This window comes from Bemisia tabaci, chromosome 4 (assembly GCF_918797505.1).
Source record: "Bemisia tabaci chromosome 4, PGI_BMITA_v3".
Classification (NCBI taxonomy): Eukaryota; Metazoa; Arthropoda; class Insecta; order Hemiptera; family Aleyrodidae; genus Bemisia; species Bemisia tabaci.
In genome coordinates, this window is record NC_092796.1 from 56,974,956 (window position 1) to 56,992,960 (window position 18,005).

Sequence of the window (18,005 nt, forward strand, 5' to 3'; positions counted from 1 at the left end):
CACCCAAAGGTCAACAATTTGCAGAGATTTTAAAAGGACATGATACCGTAAAATTTGCCATCGCATTAGTAGACGAGGTATAAATTTATGCATTCTGATGCACGTTTCCTAACCAAAATATTACACCAAACACGATTCACGCGTCAAAAATGAATGAAATCAACTCCGAGATTATACATTATTAACGTTTTATGTCACATTGGTTACGGATAATTGGAAGTGCTTGTCACAAAAAAATACAATACATTACATGAGTCAAATCGCGCACTACAACGTTTGGCAGTTTTGGCAGGCTTCTTAATCGATCAATGTCCCTCCTTGTCTTGTGTTGTCATGATCAATGTCAACATCATGCAACAGCTGAGCCAAAGCACGAAATTGAGGTTGCTATATTTTCGGTTGCGCGATTCGACTCATGTAGACCTTTGTTTTTTTCATGAAAAAAAGGTTTGAATTTACGCGTCAAGAAACATTGAGTATCTTAAGCAAATCGTGTTCTGTGTGAAACATGCAGCAAAATGCTTAAATTCGTGCTTGGTTTACTGGTCTATTCGGGAACATTGAATTAAAAGGAAGGTCCACTCACTGCCTAGTGTGAGAATGTACGGTTGGTAAAACCCGAGGGATATTTGATTTCAAACGTATGCACAAAATAACGGCGGCTGATGCAGGGGTTTTTGTCGTTTAGCAACAAAATCTATGGTAATACAGATGCAATGAACATGATGATCTCAGCAGCAGCCCTGCAAATAACTTTTTGCATGACTCGGTCAGTCGTAGTCGGCTGAACACGCCATCAAAACGATGCCAAATCATCAAAATATATGCGATGAATTTTGAACAATTATGTGGTTGACTGCATTTCGAAGATTACTTTAAGGATGGTATATACTGTAGGGCCCTACGAATAAACACAAGCATTATCTGCCTGCAAATAATTACATTATCAAAATTAAGTAAAAACAAGTAAAATGAAAATGTATGAACAGACTGCGTTACCTTTTAGAAACCAGAAAAATCTCATGCAGCCTTATGACCCGGAAAATTGTTGAATGATGCTGTAAGATGACACATGGGTTCAGAATATCTACTTTTCACATGTACAAATAATTAAAAAAAAATAAAAACAATTTCCTGTACTCCCTAGTACAATGTCATACATCTTCTTAGCCTTCAACCCTCAAAGGTTAACCTCAAAGGATTCTGAGAAATACAGCAACATGCAGCCCTTGAGATTTACTTAAGATTAAGGAGTTCATTTATACCGTATGTAGAGCTGAAGTCTGTTTGAAAAATAAATGTACATTTACCGTAAATATTTTATTAAAAGCGGACATGAATGTTAGTGTTGCTTATTAGGCGCTACTTTTGAAGTAATTAAAATTGAGAGAAAAACAGAAAGAAGAAGAGGAAAAGAGGAAGAATAGGGAGTAGAGGAAGAAGAAGGAGAGGAAGAATGTTACTTTTGAAGCACCTTGTCTCCTCAATTTGAAAAACTAAATTTTCATTCGTATGAAGTGTCTGAAAGATGCCGAGTATTTCTTGACAGGCCTGACCTACGTGCGTCAAGTCTCTGCTTTAAAGGGTTATACCCTACATTGGTAGGAAAAGAAATAAAATTAAATTTTTTTGTCCAAAACTGCTGGCGAACTCAATTTCCACAATTTTCACATCGTTGAGAGTACATCAGAATTTTCAAGGGAAAAAGGGAGGGAAAGAGGGAGAAAGGAGTGAAGAGTTAGGAGTTAGGTCATAAGGAAAGTCTGACTCGAGGAAAGAAAAAACGCCTTCAATTGAAAATGATACTGTGCAACACACGGAAGCTTGAATAGTTGTATCATTCCATTTTTTATTGTATTTACGATATTCCGATGGTTCAAGTCTGAATCTACGGCAGGAGAGGGAGGGGAGGAGGAGAGAAAGGCGGAGAGGGGATAAGAGAGAAGAGACAAAACAAAAGAAATACATTTTAGTGCCAAATTTGGCTGGCTAAGCTACATAGACATAATACTGATTAAAAGCATCGAGCTACAAGCCAAAATAAATAATATAATATAACTTTTCAAACTACATGTAGTCGAAAAAATTATAACTTATTTCCATTTGTCTTGAGGTTGTTTTAAGAATTTGGGTGTTTCCTCAAAACAGCAAAGCATTTAAGGAAAATTCTCAAGACAAATGGAAATAGTTGCATTTTTCTCATCTAAATGTAGTTTGAAATACTATATTATATTATTTATTTTGGCTTGAAGCTCGACTTTTTAAATCATAATTATGACAAATAAGAATAAAACCCTCTGACAATTGGGAAACCTTAACTCTCTAGTGATCTCTTATGTCTAATGGCAGAAAAGTCTATCTTAGAGCCTCTATGTTCTCCTATCATCCTAGTTTCTATGTTTGCACTATTTGGCAAGGATGCACTTGGCTGACAATTCGTGGGTCGATGTATGATATTTCGATTAGCACGAGGCACCAGCCCGGCCGGAAAATTTGTTTGAGCGTGCACAGTGCATAGCCCGTGATTTAGGGTCAGGGTTTCATAAGCGTTTAGCAGGGGACGAATACCGGGTAAATACATGCGACAAGGGATCCAAAATCTCCGCATTTGCCGATGCCGGCCATTTCGAATCATAGACTGCGCCACGGTACTTACTTGCCTCGTCATATAATGCAAGTCGCGGAATGTGTCTCTTTTTTTGCTGAGCGATTATATCAAATGTTGATTAAGTCGAAAATGGGCTAATTGCAAGTCCGAAGTTTTATCGTTAACATTTGCATGGAATTTTGCTCATATCTTACTGTAATAAATACATCGATTGTGAAATTCCCGCACAACGTATCTCAGTTTGCGACATTGCAGACTTCCTGTCATACTTTATTTCAATATGGAAAACTCCTCAACGTCAATTCTTGAAAATTCTCGGGATTTTTCCTCTGCGAAGACACCTCTGAGAGAAAATTCAAGAAATGATGTTCATTTGTTCTTCTTTAGAAAAATAAAAAGGGGGCGGAGATTTTCAAACATCGAAAACGAGCTCCATGGTTTGGCAGTTTCACCGTCAATATGTATAAAATCATAATAGTATAACGCGTAACGCATAACGCCTAAGGCGCGAAGGGCGTCGAAGGGTTGGACCGCGAAGCGGTCAGCGTCAGCCCCGAATTTTTCTTTAAAAAGTAAAAGAAGTATACTTCTGATCTAACAATAAGTAATCTGTTGTAGAGAACTCATTTAAAAGGCCGGATCGCGGTTTTCGTCGGAATGGAATTGTCTGTGCTACGTCAATCCGTGCGTGAAGTGCTCTGACAATTTTCATCCGACTCACAGTGGATGGAGTCAATGGGAGAGGTCGGACAAAATTTGGAAAATTTACAAGCTTATAACTGCCTTCACAAAACATTGAGGTTTAGAAAATGATTCCACTGGAATCCTCGTAAATTTCCTTTCGTAAACACTCCTTAAAATTTAAAATATGACCAAGTTAACATCAAATTTTGCAGGTTTTGGTCAAATAATTCATGTCCGACCTTTTGGATTGACTCAACCCACTCTGCGTCTGAGGCAAAGAAGATTCCTCGGGCTTAAAGGAAATTTCTCTTTAATTCATTCACGCATAATTACAGAAAGTGAGCTTATCATGCCGTTAACTTTCATCCATGTGCTTTTCATCTTGATCCATGCAGTGCACCCGATGATAATTTACGTCTTGAATTCTTTCCTCTTAATTTCCGTCCAATTTGACTGTTCGACTGAGCGTGAAAAACACTGTCGGAGCAATGAATACCCAAGTTGAAGTGAACCTCAGGGGGAATAATTCTTTCAGTTGAATCATTCCATGGTGCATTGAATGGACCAAGAAGCATAAGAGCTAATCAATTGAAGTTTGTGGTTTTCTTTTTTATTTATTTATTTATTTGTAAGAGAAATAAAAGAAAGTCTTAACGATGAACCTTCTTTTCTTAAGTCGGACGAAAATTTCCGGAGTACGCCGTCATCGCCATCACCAAATCACCGCCTCAGAATTTTTTAGTCCTACAAAAATACGTTTAAATTCGGAGGGATTTTCAAGGTGTTTTGCCTTAAAATATTCAAAGTAAGTTAAATATTAACGAAACGACAGCGTCAGAAAACTTACTTCTTAATCTAATTAAGTACCTACAAGACAATACGGATATTATATTCATTTAAACTATAGCTAGAACCTATTTTACGCTCCAGACATAGTTAATAGTAGAGACCTAGACAAGTTATGAAAGGAAGCGAGGAATTCCTCCTATCAAAATTTTAAAAACGGCGGACATCCTAGTTCTCAATTTCCCCTGTTTAAATTGCAAAAATGCGGAGCAGGCAACAATGTCAAATGAGCACAGTATTTTGCAATTTTTTTCAACTGCCGAATTTTCTATAACATGTTTATGAGTCTCTCCTTGAATGCTTTTCAACTTCAGGATTGTTGATCTTTTCGAATTTGTTTTCACCTCAGAAAGAATATAATGAGTGACACCATCGCCGGTGAAAAGTTAAGAGCTCAGAAACTATTACTTACTTTGAGGCCCGTCTTCTTGAATTCCTATTTTCTCTCTGAAATCGGAGCTAATTCTGATACTGGGCTTCCTATCTACCTCATCCCTATAAGGTACAAAATCTAGACAACAGATTGTAAGTCCCTGATCTTTATTGGCCCCAGGTGTGCTGTTCTTGTCTTCTACTTTTTATGACCAATTTTACGAGCAAATATCGCACTATACACACGGCGAGTGAGCCAAATTGAAGTACAAAATCACTGCTTTTTGCCAAATCTTCGGCAAAGTTTTTATTAGAAGCTGGTTTTTATGAAGTATTCAATATGCAAATATATTTGTAGGTACTTCGTCCCAGAAAATGTCGTATAAGGGTCAAATATTCTAAAAAATTGGCAAATTTTCCTTTCGATTCTGATGACGATAAACGGCAAGGACCAAATGTTATTCATACTTAGAGTTTGATCTAGAGTGAAACTCCTTTGAAATCCCTCGCGATTAAAATTTAGATCAAAGTAATTATTCCTTGCACGTATTTCTCAAAAGAATTTCAGAAATCCATGTACCCTTCCTCTGAATGCTCCTTTATGTTGCTTCGTCATTCTAGAGTAATCGGAAGACAATAGAGGAAGAGAATTAAATATTTTGTTACAGTTCCATCTCTAGGATCTTTCTTCTTTAAAGTTTTTTTATGAGTCTCTCGGTCTGCTTGATCTATCTATTTCAATTTTGAATAAAATAGAGAAACTGGCTTTTCAAATATCCCTCGAAGTTATCATTGAGGTGTCATAGAGGATTTTATCGGGCGTAATCTGTAAATAAAAATGACTCTTGGAGCATGTAAACTTTATAATTTAGGTTTAAAGGAAGAAAATGAATATGGAAATGAAATAGAAGGTGAATTTCCGTGCTAGTATAGAACAAAATGAAGATGTATCCTTTGGAAATAGCTGTGCCCACTCTGAGCGTTATTCAGAAAAGATGGGGCGGAGCTGAAACAACTCACTCTTCCGTTGGCAAAACGTCTTGAAGAACCGATGAAACTTGTCGGTCAGGACGGAGGTAGAGGGGTAACCCGCAACATTGAATAAATTTGTACACCCCTTCCCGGTCGTTCTAAGCAACGCGTTTGCAATTTCGCAGCTTTTATTAAAAGTTCTTAAAGTTGGAAAATGTATGGAATCACTTTTTGCTCTTGCCCAGGCAGTTTCACTCAAAATGTAATTCCTCAGCTGAAACTTCAGAAACTATAAGTTTCATAACTCGGGGAAAAATTACCGTCCCTGTCGAAAATGACCTAAAAGTATCCGAGAGCTAAAATGTATTTAAACATAAATTGTATGACATGCAAACGAGAGCGTCTCATCTATTTTTACAATGAGCCCCAACATAGCTCCTTGTTTAAGTATCAGAATATGTAAAATCCATCAAAAAAGTTTAATTTTAAGTTAAGTATAAAAACTAAATGATACTTTTATTCTTACCTGATACTCTGACTGTATAGGAATACAGATCCCTGGCGGAACAAAATTTTTATCACGGTTCTTTTTAAACGAAGTCTATTTCTTGCTGTACTTCATAAATAACCATGGTTGTTCAAAAAAAAAAAAAAAAAAAAAAAAAAAAAAAAAAAAGTACATAGCTTGATGCTCTTTACTCTCAGCTTTGCATTGAATGGCTATTTTAATTCGATTAGACCCAGAGGACACTCACTAGGATTTTCCCACGCATTCATCCTGTCATCATTGCTCTCACCTACACTGCCGTCCTAAGGAAGAAAGCCGTATGAACCTTCAGGCGTTGCCAAATTTCCTTTCATAAAACGCGAATTTTATAGTAAACTTATGAATATGATCTTCCCAATTTTTCAGATAATTTTATTCACAATTTCACATAAAGTTTCTGAAAATTTAAAGGAAAAATATTCATAACTTTTCTCAAAAATAAACATTTTATCGAAGTAAATTTGACAACTCTCGAATGTTCATAAGGCGTGCTTCCTTAGCACGGCAGTACAGATTTTATGAACAGTTTGATTATACGCCATAACAGTGTACATTTTAAGAACCATCCTCGATTATTTAAATTTCAACATCTCTGTAAGTACCTCAGGCATCTTATTTCGTGATTTAAGGAACATTTTGATGAACTTTATCCATCATCACCTGTCCACCACATTTCTTCGTCCTAATGATCAGTCATCGCACGTGCAGATTTGACTGTATTGCTGGTTCTGGATAAGAGTGTCAATAAGAGGACATAAGTCGATGAGGGCATATTTTGTCGCAGGAGATGTGTGTCGTTAAGAGTACACGAATCATTCTTAGTAAATGTGTCGATCAGAGAACATGGTTTGATCATAGGACCTGTTTTGATCAGGATATATGAGTTGATAAGGGAAGGGTGCATACTGCACGGAGAAAAAAACACGGTTATTCGGTAGTTACCACGGTAATAATGTTACACGAGATTCCACGGTAGTGGAATCTCGGATTTTGATTTTGGTAATATTATTGATGATCACAGTAGCATAACCATGCTCATAATAGTATGTCCGTGCCCACAGTAATATTACGGTGAACACGGTCATATGATCGTGCTCATCGTTACGAGAATTAAAACCCACGGTTCTACTACCGAGGAATCCCGTGTGAGTGTGACATTACTACCGTTGTAACGGTGGAATAACTGTGTTTTTTTTCTCGGATGTGCATGTGTCCATCTTCGTATGTCCAGCACGGTACATGTGTTCATCAGAGCACAAGTGTCGATTATAAGGCATGCACGCGTCGATCAGTTGTTGAGGTGTGCCGGTCAGGAGGATATTGGTCGATTTAATGTGTCGATGAGATAACATATTCGTGTTGATCAGTGAACATGTGTCGATCAGGGTACTTTGCGTCAGGCCAAAGATCATGTGTCGACAGAAACCATGTTCCGATCAGGAGAGATGTGTCAATTAAATGGCATCTGTCGATCAGGAGATATGTGTCGACAAGGTATGTCCATTACAAAGCATGTATCGATTAGGGTACCTTGCGTTAGGTCAGCGGACATGAGTGTCGATCAAAAAAACATGTTTTGATCAGGAGAGATGTGTCAATGAGAGGATTGAGAAATATCTATAGTCACCCTACGGCTAAAGTATCACGAGCGCCATGCGACATTTCAAAGTTTCTGCCGCGATTTCATTTTTTTTTTTTTTAGAGAAAATTGTTGGTTAAATCTGTTTAGAAATTTTACTAAATTTTATCGGCAGCACAAAGGAAATTCAGTAAATTTTTTTGACAGCTTTGTTGAACAATTTCTCTGTAAAAAACTAAAATAAAGGTGGACATTTTTAAACGTCATGAATTTGATTTGATTGATGCTCCGCAGCCCGTGACAAGATGTACAATAATAAAAACAAATTTCAAAGCAGGTAACAAGGAAGGAAAGGTACAGTTCTACGTTTTTAGATTTTTACAATGTTTTACTGAGGAAGGTTGAGTTTTCAGCCGAAACATTTTGTTGATATTTACGTGAAAATCAGCCTTGTTAACTACTGTGAAATTTGTTTTATTACTGTATATCTTGTCACGGGCTTCGAAGTATCAATCATGCGAGCAAGTCTCATGTGTTTATGTTGAAAAGTTTTTCCAGAATTCCCATTAAAATTACCATAAAATACAACTCTCTATTGGTAACAATATTGATTAAAGAGATAAGTGGTTTTCAACGTGTTTCATACGGTTGTTTTCAATTCGCCCTCAGCTGCGTCCGCAGCAATTGTTGTTACGGACATGTTGTGCGCGATGATCTCAGCTCATTACATACTTGACTCTTTGAAGGCGTTTAATGTGCGAAAGTAGAGCACCCTGTTGGAGAACCACAGAAGTGAAATTGAACGAATCGATTAATTCTTACTTCGTCCGTTCTCCGACAGATTGCGCTATTTGTGCACATAAAACGCCTTCAGAGAGTCGAGTATGTAATGGGCAAAAATCAGCACGCACAACATATACGTAACAACAATTGCTGCAGATGCAACAGAAGGCAAAGTGCATGTTCAGTTTAAAAAATAGAGTATGATAGAAAGTCTGCGTGTAACGAAAGGGTAAGTATTCGATCGACATGAATCGGTCGAAGAATAAAAAGACGCTCTTATGGCTGAAAGGTGACGTGAAAATTTCAATAATTTTTCCTCGTCATCAGAGCAAAAATCAAGGGGATCTTTGGTCAGAAATTCCCAACAGTTTCCCGGTAAAAAAAAAAAAAAAAAAAAAAAAATCATAGGTAAAAATTTGGCAATCCTAAAATGGAGTTTGGATTTTTTCGTCTGATAAACGGTGATATCTGTGGTTACTACACCGCGAAAGCACCCGAGCCACGGGGCACAGTGGATCGAGTCAATACGAGAGGTCGGACAAAATTTAGAAACTTTGAACACTTATAATTCCATGTATACAAAATTTTGAGGTTCTTAAAGTGGTTCCAATGGTTTCCTCGTGTCGTTTTCTTTCGTAGGCACTCCTTGGAATTTAAAATACGGCGAAATAAACATGAAAAATTGGAGTTTTAGTCAAGAATCTAATGTCCGACCCCTCTAATGGACCACTTGACAAGGTATGAATTTAAGCAATCTGATACATGTTTATTAACCAGAATTTCGCGTAGAACACGATTCACGCAACGAAAATCACTGAAACCAACTCTTAACGAAGGTATTAACGTTTTTGTTTCACATTGGTTACGATGAATTTGAACTGCCCGCTCACAAGAAACTCAAAGCTCTACGTGAGTCAAATCGCGTACAATCGGTTTCAGCAAGCTTCTCAATCGAGCAATGTTCATACCACCATGTGTTGTTCAAACTTAAGCAATTTGCTATAGCTGAGCCAAAGCGTCAAGATTGAGGTTGCCAGATTTTTATATCGCAGAGACTGTCATGATAACGTTTAGCGCACGATGTGAATCACGTAGAGCATTGAGTTTTCATGAGCGGATGGTTTGAATTCACGCATCAAGAATCATTAAATATCTTCGTAAGGTAGTTGATTTCGGTAATTTTCGTTGAGCGCATCGTGTTTTACGTGCAATTTTGGTTAAGAAACATGTATCAGAATGCTGAAATTCGTACCTTGTCTAGTGGTCCATTGACTGGATCCACTGTGCGGGGTGGCGGAGTAAGCGCGTTTGCCGGCGGATACGACTTGCGCCGGAAGGACCCGACGGAGATCCATCAAGACGCACTTTCAGTGGCTGATGACAAGATTTGAAAGCCCGGAATCCTGCGCATTAGGAGATAATCCGAGGGAGTTCCTATCATCCAGAGCCTGATATATTGAGATTTAACGAGCATCAGATTGTAGCCTAAGCACCACCGCACCGTGCCGCACCCGTTTTCGCGCAGAAGCTACCATTCGGCAAACTCCTGATTACGCCACTTATTCATTTCTTCGCGCTGAAATCTTATTAAAAACACCGAGGATTAGGGCCGCACTCATTGTCGCTCCTTAAACACCTCCCTTTCATAAGAGGGTTGAACACCAATGGTGAAACTACCAGACCACGTATCTCGGGTGTGGTGTTTAAAAATTCTCTGCCTCTGCGGACTGATTATTGCAATTGATAGTCAAAACGATACGCAAAGAAGACATACGGAGTATGAAGTGATCCTATTGGTTGAAATGGGTGGTTCTCATCGACTAAGGGGGTAAATGATGGACTAACTATAGGGTCTCTCGTGAGTTGCCGTTAGTTAGTCAATTACCTAGCTCCCCTGTCCATTGCAATTATCCGTTTGCACCAACAGGATCCCTTCATATCCCTTTTGTCTTCTTTGTCTATAGCTTTGTCCATAAATTCCAAGAATCAGTCGGCTGTTTTTCCTTCATATAATAGAATCAGTCATCTTTAGAATATCATCCATCAACCGGTTTGTGACATGAATAGCGTGACAAGCTATAATGATTATATATATTAAAGTGTATGATAAGGAAACCAAATGTTCATTGATCATATCGATTTCCTGAGGAGAAAATCTGTAGACCGAACGATGGTTGAAAAAACTCACCTAGGAAAATTTCCAAAGTACGAAATATAATTATTCAAAAGCCATCTTCGGTTTCCCCGTGAAAATACTCGTCGGAATCTGTCCGATTAATGGAAAAATAAATAATTCAAGGTGTTACCTCTTTTAAACTTAGCACCGTATCACTGACCTGCTCAATGAGTTAATTAGAAACCTCAACTCGTCTCCCGTTACTGAAGTTTTCATTAAGAACCTGTCGTTTACTTTTCCGTTCTTTTCATTCCGATGGATTAGAGTGATTCTTTGAGAGTAAGGATAAAGTCCCCCCATTTTTTCTCGAGGAAAAAATCTCGGAATTAAAAGTCTACTATTCTGATAAGATTCTTTCACAAGAAGCAAAGTGTGAAATTGTGTGGGTTAATTATCGACAGGATTGAGGTAAACTATGTCATGCTCCGTATTTTCGTGTCATATCACCGTATCATCTTTGTGTCTGACAATCCTATTAATATCATTGTTTTTAGCTAATTCATATTAAATCATTCATAATTGAGATACGATTATTTGATGACTTTTAGATGAGTCCTTCGAAAGGACCTCGACTTTCCCTTACCAACACTATTTATCTTTTTCATTATAACAGGCCATTTTAGGGAAAACGAGGTACTGTCGACCGTAACGTACATCATAGGTTTGTAATTTTATTATAAGTTACCCAACGCAGTTGTAAATCTACAAAGCACAGGTGTATACTGATTAATCTAAGTAATCAACATCGTCCTGTGATACCCGCAAACTGATTTTTCACTGCCACTCGTTTTTTTCGGTTCATTCACGCAAACGAGTCTTGACCTCTTATTGCAATTGTGCGATTGATTTTAATTCAAATTTTTATTTGATTTCAGACTATTGAATTCTGCAATGGGATAAGATGATCACGTGACCATGATACCAAGGAGTCACGCCCCACCAACCATGGCAATATGAGGATAATTTACTGGATAATCGTTGTCCTCATTTCAGGCAAGTCATTCTAGCCAAACCTTATCACTTTCCCTGCTCCTCCTTTTGTGAAGCGTGCATATGTCGCAGGAAAATAGTCAAATCAGGCATTTTAACAAATGCCTAGGCCTGCAGTCAAATTTTGACAGCTTACGGAACTCTCTAAATTTATAACGAGGAGTTCACGGGTTTTCAATATTTTGGGAAGAATAACTCGTCAAATCCGCGAACTCTCCTTGTTCCTTCCTTTTTACATGCCTTTGGTACGTTTAAACGTTAAAATATTAAAAATTTTATGTTTTATGACGAGCTGAAAATTTCATATGATAAATGTGCATTCAGGATCTTAAAATCGTTTAAAATACTATTGTATGCTGCATATTTTTACAGAGAATTCTTTCTCCCAGGAGCAACGAATTATTTCGTCTAAAATTAGGGTAAAAAATCAAAATTTCAATCTAAGTAAGAATATTTGACTATTTGCCTAGGCATTTGACAAAATGCCTGATTTGACTATTTGCCCTCGGTTCATATATGGATGTATTTCTATCAAACGGAAGTAAGTGCATTATGACGTAGCCCTTATACAATAACGGAAAAAAAGTGTCCGGGGTTATCCCCCAAAATTTTTCTACTACCCAAATGTTGGATAATATGGACATTTCCAATTAATTTTAATACCACCGCAACTCAAGTTGGGGTAGTACCGCAACATTTGGGTTAGTAAACTAATTTATCTGGATACTGCCACAATTAATTGGGATACTGCCACAATTGATCGGGGTATTGCCACAATTAATTGGGAATGTCCATATCATCCAACAATTGGGACTTAACCCCTAACTCTTTTTTTTCCGTGTATTCTTATGATTCTCAGGGCACATGTCTTAATGCACATAGTTCCGTTTGATAGAAATACATCCATATATTCCTTTCAACTTTATTCAATGATTTTAAATTGTAGCTGGCAATTCATCAATGCGCTTTGCCGGTGTGGTGTTAAAGGCCCCTTCATTTATTCGTGCAGGCCACAGGCTCGACAACAAAAACGGTTGACCACGGACTATTTACGACTGCCCCTACTATCCGCCGCGCTTTCGGGAGTAGCGGAGGGAGGGGGGAGGGAGGGGGGAAGGGGAGGGAGATTGATCTGGAATCACGAGTCGGTGCGTCAGGTTGATTGATCGCCCATCACGCCTTGGGCCTGGACCCCCGACGCTGCTGGATCTCCGGTAAAAATCCGTGCACCGCGTATCAATTTCCCGCGGGAAAAATCGGGGGATTTTGCGACGCCGATTTTGCTACGGTGGAGGACATCGAGAGTGCCCCGTTTAAAACCCTCCTCGCATTCGTTAGCGGAGTTATTGGTTACATAAGAAAGGATACCCTGACCCCCTCCCTCCACTCAGTTTTTGGACTCCCGCAATAAATCACCACCTCCTTCTGGTACAAAACGTTAATTGTTAAGCTTCGAGTGTCTTTTCAGAGCTGGCAGCGCGGGAATATATTTTTCGGTCTGCTGTGCGCTCCGGATTAAGACGGATCAAACAGAATTTGAATATTGGGTGAGGGATCTAGTACCCGAATGTATGAGATGTCTTTGTTCCGAGTTCAATTTTCCTAGAACAAGATATTATTCAAATTAGTGCGCGGGGTGGCCCGGGCCACCCGCAGCAAGCGTTATGTCTCGGACGAATCCATAAACCGCGAGGATGAGTACAATTGGCACAATTGGACTACATTTTCCAATTAGGAACTTAAATTTCCGGCTTGTGCGTAAAAGCACGTATGTTTATCTAGGGAAAATAATGGTAAATACGTTGTTTTTAATCTGAGCCAGAAATTGTAGTTCCTAATTGCAAAATACAGTCCAATTTCCGGTTAATAAATGGACTGCATTCTGCAATTCGGAACTACAATTCCTGGCTCAGCGGTAAAAAACACTTTTGTGCATAGGGTAGCTGATGGGGCATACGTTGTTTCTAAACTGAGACGGATATTGCAGTTCCTAATTGAAAAATGTAGTTCAATCCTCGGACGGGAATTCTCTTTGAGTCAACCGCACTGTTGAAACTCTAGGAGTGAAATTCGGTGCCGGAGTCTACATGGTGCCCAAAAACCCTGAGTGATATGAATGCGAAGTGAAATTAGCACCGTACCAGCGTGCGACACTCCGCCAAGAGAGTAGATTCAAAAGAGTGGAAAAATACCGTTTGAATATTCGTATTTTCTTCGGTAAAATGTTTGTTTTTGAGGAGAGGTATGAATAATATCCCTTGAACTTTCCAGATAATCTAGATTCGTCCGCAAATGAGATTCTCCAAAAAAATTCGAGGACAAATCTGCCGTGCTAAGGAAAAACGCCATATGAACCTTCGGGCTTTGCCAAATTTCCTCTGGCAAATCACTCATTTCCAGAAAATTTTTGAATATTTTTCTGCCAATTTCTCAGATACTTTTGTCTGAAATTCGATCTAAAGCGTCTGAAAATTTCAAGGAAAAATATTCACAATTTTCCCCCAAAATAAATATTTTATCGTAGGAATTTTTGCAACTCTCGAATGTTCATACGGCGTTCTTCCTTAGCACGGCAGAAATATTCACAGGTTTCCTTGCAAGTTCGTATTTTATCGAATGAAATTTTTCATCATCCAAAGGATCATACGGCGTTTTTCCTTAGCCCTGCAGCAAAGTCCTTTAATGCTTCGATGACGAGGCAGCGGGGTGGAGGGCTCAAAGTTATAAATGTTACAAGTCCAGGACCCAGAATACTCTATCAACGAAGCTTTGGAGGGCTTTTGGGCTGTCCGATTCAAATTCTTTGGAGTCGATTATCCGTGAAAGCCACTCTTTTCCTCGTCTCTGCTTCAGTGACTTGGAATTGTGGCGAGGGGAACTCTGTTCCCCAAATCTATATTCATATCGACGGTGAAACTACCAAACCACGTATCTCGTTTGCGGTGTTTAAAAATCTACGCTCACATTTTATTTTTTTGAAGTAGACCAAATCAATATCATTCCTTGAAATTTTCACAGAATTTTCTCCGCACGAAGAGGAAAAATCACAGAAATTTTCAAGACTGGACGTTAGGTAGTTTTTAATTTAAAAAATAAAGTATGACAGGAAGTTTGCGACGTCGCAAACCGAGATACGTGGTTTGGTAGTTTCACCGTCGATATATTACGCGCGTAAGGAATTGGTAAAATATTTCTACAGCCATTCCAAACGAGCATAATGCTTCTGACAAATCCTAACAAGGAGAGGATGTACACATTAAATACTGTGTCATAGAATATATTGGAATTAACCTAGATTTGTTACCGAACAACTAATCTCAGAAGTTATTCTCGGTTACACTCTTTGAAAAGAACATTTAGCATCATTCTAATGTGAAAAGTTTAGGAAAATTTTTTGCTAAAAAATGACACAGAAAGTACCCAAGAAAACACGAGTCGCTCACTTTTCTCTTGAGGCACTACCGCAAATAAGGAAAACGAAAGGACATTATGGAAACAGAGAGAGAAATAGAGAGGACAAGATTTGATGACGGCGCAGAGATACAACTATTCGTGTTTGATGGATGTCCGTGTTGCATCTGCAAAATTGAAGGCGCGATGGCGCGAGACGAGATACACTCGCAATATCGCAATGCTCCGCTCTATGCTGCTAATGAAGCGTTCCTCAGAAAAGTTAAAAATCGAGGCCCGATCACGCCTTCAATTTTGCAGATGCAACACGGACATCCATCAAACATGAATAGTTGTATCTCTTCGCCGTCATCAAATCTTGTTCTCTCTATGTCTCTCTCTGTTTCCATAATGTCCTTTCGTTTTCCTTATTTGCGGTAGTGCCTCAAGAGAAAAGTGAGCGAACATCTTCGGCTGTGTTGAAACTCGAGTTTTTCTCCTTCTTTTTTCATTCTAAAAAAAACAAGTGGGAAAGCTCCATTCTATATTTCTATATTTTTATTTATATTTCTATATTTCTATCTATTCTATATTCGTATTAGAGAGGCGCTCAGCCGATTTCTATGAAGAAGCATTTTTAAGCTCCCAGAAGAGGAAGAGCAGTTGAGCACCGTTGAGACGAAAGAACTAGCTCGCCAAAATGTCAACTACCAACTTCGAGAAAACTACACCACCCCTAAAAAATACATTATAGAAAATCGATTATCGTCTTTTTAATTTTTGACATCAGAAGCACTAAATAAAGGTATCACAGCTTAATCTATTCTACATATAATAGGCCCCTATTCGTCATCTTGTTTTTGAGCTGGTGCACTATATGAACGCATCGCCACCAGTATATACTAGAATTCAAGAGGCAGGTTGAAATCAAGAAGCGTTCCCTGTCGGCTGAGTGCGTAATACAGGTATTTTTTTCCTTAAACTATCGGAGACAATAGTGCCATTGGAGAGAGGTTGCACTTAATTTTCACCCGGCTGACAAAAGAACGTAACTGAACATCGAAATGAGTCCTAAAATACATTAAAGTGTATGGAGAAGAGGGTTTATTGCAGAGTGTAGTTACGCCCTTATGTCAGGAAGGCGACGTATTGATGAAAGCACCCTACCCAGGTTGTCAACTCCTGATGTCCCTATAAGCTCCTGCAAGGAAGAGATTATGAACTACAATAAGAATGTGATAACTGGCCTGAAAGCTCCCAGACACGTGTAAGCTCTCGGGTTTAAAGATAAAGTTTTTCCAGCGACTCGAACTGGGTTCGCAAGAAGTTGGCTGTCTCGAAACTCATAAAAGTGCAGCCCGAAATACCGGCAGCATGTTCCATTCATGAATTCTACGGCCGAAAATGCAGTTTCAATTTTGGTTCGCGTTACCTCTCAAACAACCCGCAATCCACGCCTTCCTCCGAGAGACTTAATTAAAAATCCCGCCAAGAGTAGGTTTGTTTTCAAAGGCAATGCGCCATAATCGGGGTTGCCGGGTTGGGTTCATTCGGGAGGCGGAATTTGGCTCGACCTGGATCTCGTGTAGGAATTTTCCGCGTATCTGGCAAAGAGAGAAGCTCCGAGCGTCGGCAGTAGTCGCATGACCCGCACAGACGAGAAAACTTTGATCCGACAAAAGCACAGCCCAACTTTATTCGCAGACGTCGTCGTCTTCAAATAACCCCGAGGTCTCTTGGTTGTCTCATCGCTGTTGATTTTTCATTATTCTCCGATATTTCCTCCCCTTATCAGATCACTCACCACACCATGTTTGTTTTCGGATTTCCCAACTTTAAGTTGAGCCACAAAATTAAAGTGTATTTCCTCGCGGGGCAAAGCACGAGCTTACCTGAGCTGTCGCCGGAGATAATGGAAATCGTCTCTTGTATTGAGAAAATACTTTTAGTTGAGCTCAGAATACTCCTCTATTGCAGGAGGCTGCACCCCCTGGGCGCTACGCGGCTCAACTCGTAGAGGTTGTTTTGCGCCGCTTTGTGGGTCCCCGTGATTTAAGTTTTCAAAATCTGAAAGCCCGGACTCATCTAGCTGAACCACAGTCAAAATTGGCCGGTATATCTTTATATCACGTTGACAAAATATGAAAATTCAAAGAGACAGAGAACTTAAATGAAAAACAACTGAGTCTCACAATAACAGGGGCGAGGTTCAGTAAATTTAAGTTTCTATTCAATGTTTATTTTCATTTTTCGGTTGAAAATGCGCATGTGAATAGGTGCGAACCGTTTTCGTAAAAATACAACGACTTCCAAATTTGTAAAGCGCTCTTTGAAAATATTTTGACTTAAAAATATTCGAAGTTATCTGCAGATTGGCGATTTGAATGTACAATTAACACTTTGATGGGTCTCAAGACATTAAATTTTTATGTGCGTCCAGAAATTTCGGCTTTATTAATCGTCACCTTGTCAACACGCTATGTTGTGCATTTGTTAATTGTTATATTCCTGTTTTCAGCAAAAAGACTGAATTCCCTCTTGTTTTTAAGTCACTCTTTCATGAGCTCAATTAATGAAGGAAGTTCTCTCCAGTGAATTTCTATTACTTTGTGTCTTCGTGCTTTAATTTATCTAATTAATTTCAAAACACTCTGTTCTAACAGTGACTGAGCGTTCCGTAACAGGAGGCTTGATTTTTATTCCTCATTATTTTTATTTTATTTTTATTTTTATTTTTTTTTTTGACACAGAAAATACTACTGCCTGACTGCTTTGTTTAATAGCCAGCCCCGCATGTTTTGAAGTTTTTGCCGTGCCAGACAGTGCCGTGCTTTTAAACCAAAACAAAAAAAGAATTTTGTCACCAAAAAATATAATTAGCACTTCGTTATGAATGATTCAGAAAACATTTTTATGAAGATCAGAGGAAGTACTTTATAAAAATACTAATTACAGGCTAGATTCGAGGTGCTTGTGGTGGTCAAATAAAAGATCGTGTATGAATTAAAGAACAAATGAAGCGTGAATGAGTACATGGGGAGGGGAGAGTGTTAAACAG

General features: G+C 38.7%; 1 protein-coding gene across 2 annotated transcripts in view; it reads left to right on the forward strand.

The window, feature by feature from the left end:
* Window positions 1-18,005, forward strand: part of LOC109042597 (acetylcholine receptor subunit alpha-like) — a 137,039-nt gene that overhangs the window by 38,808 nt on the left and 80,226 nt on the right. For both annotated transcript variants that reach the window (XM_072300132.1, XM_072300131.1), the window contains exon 2: window positions 11,443-11,560. In XM_072300132.1, the coding sequence (XP_072156233.1) occupies window positions 11,521-11,560 (40 nt within the window). In that variant the 5' untranslated portion in view covers window positions 11,443-11,520. The remainder of the gene's footprint in view (window positions 1-11,442; window positions 11,561-18,005) is intronic.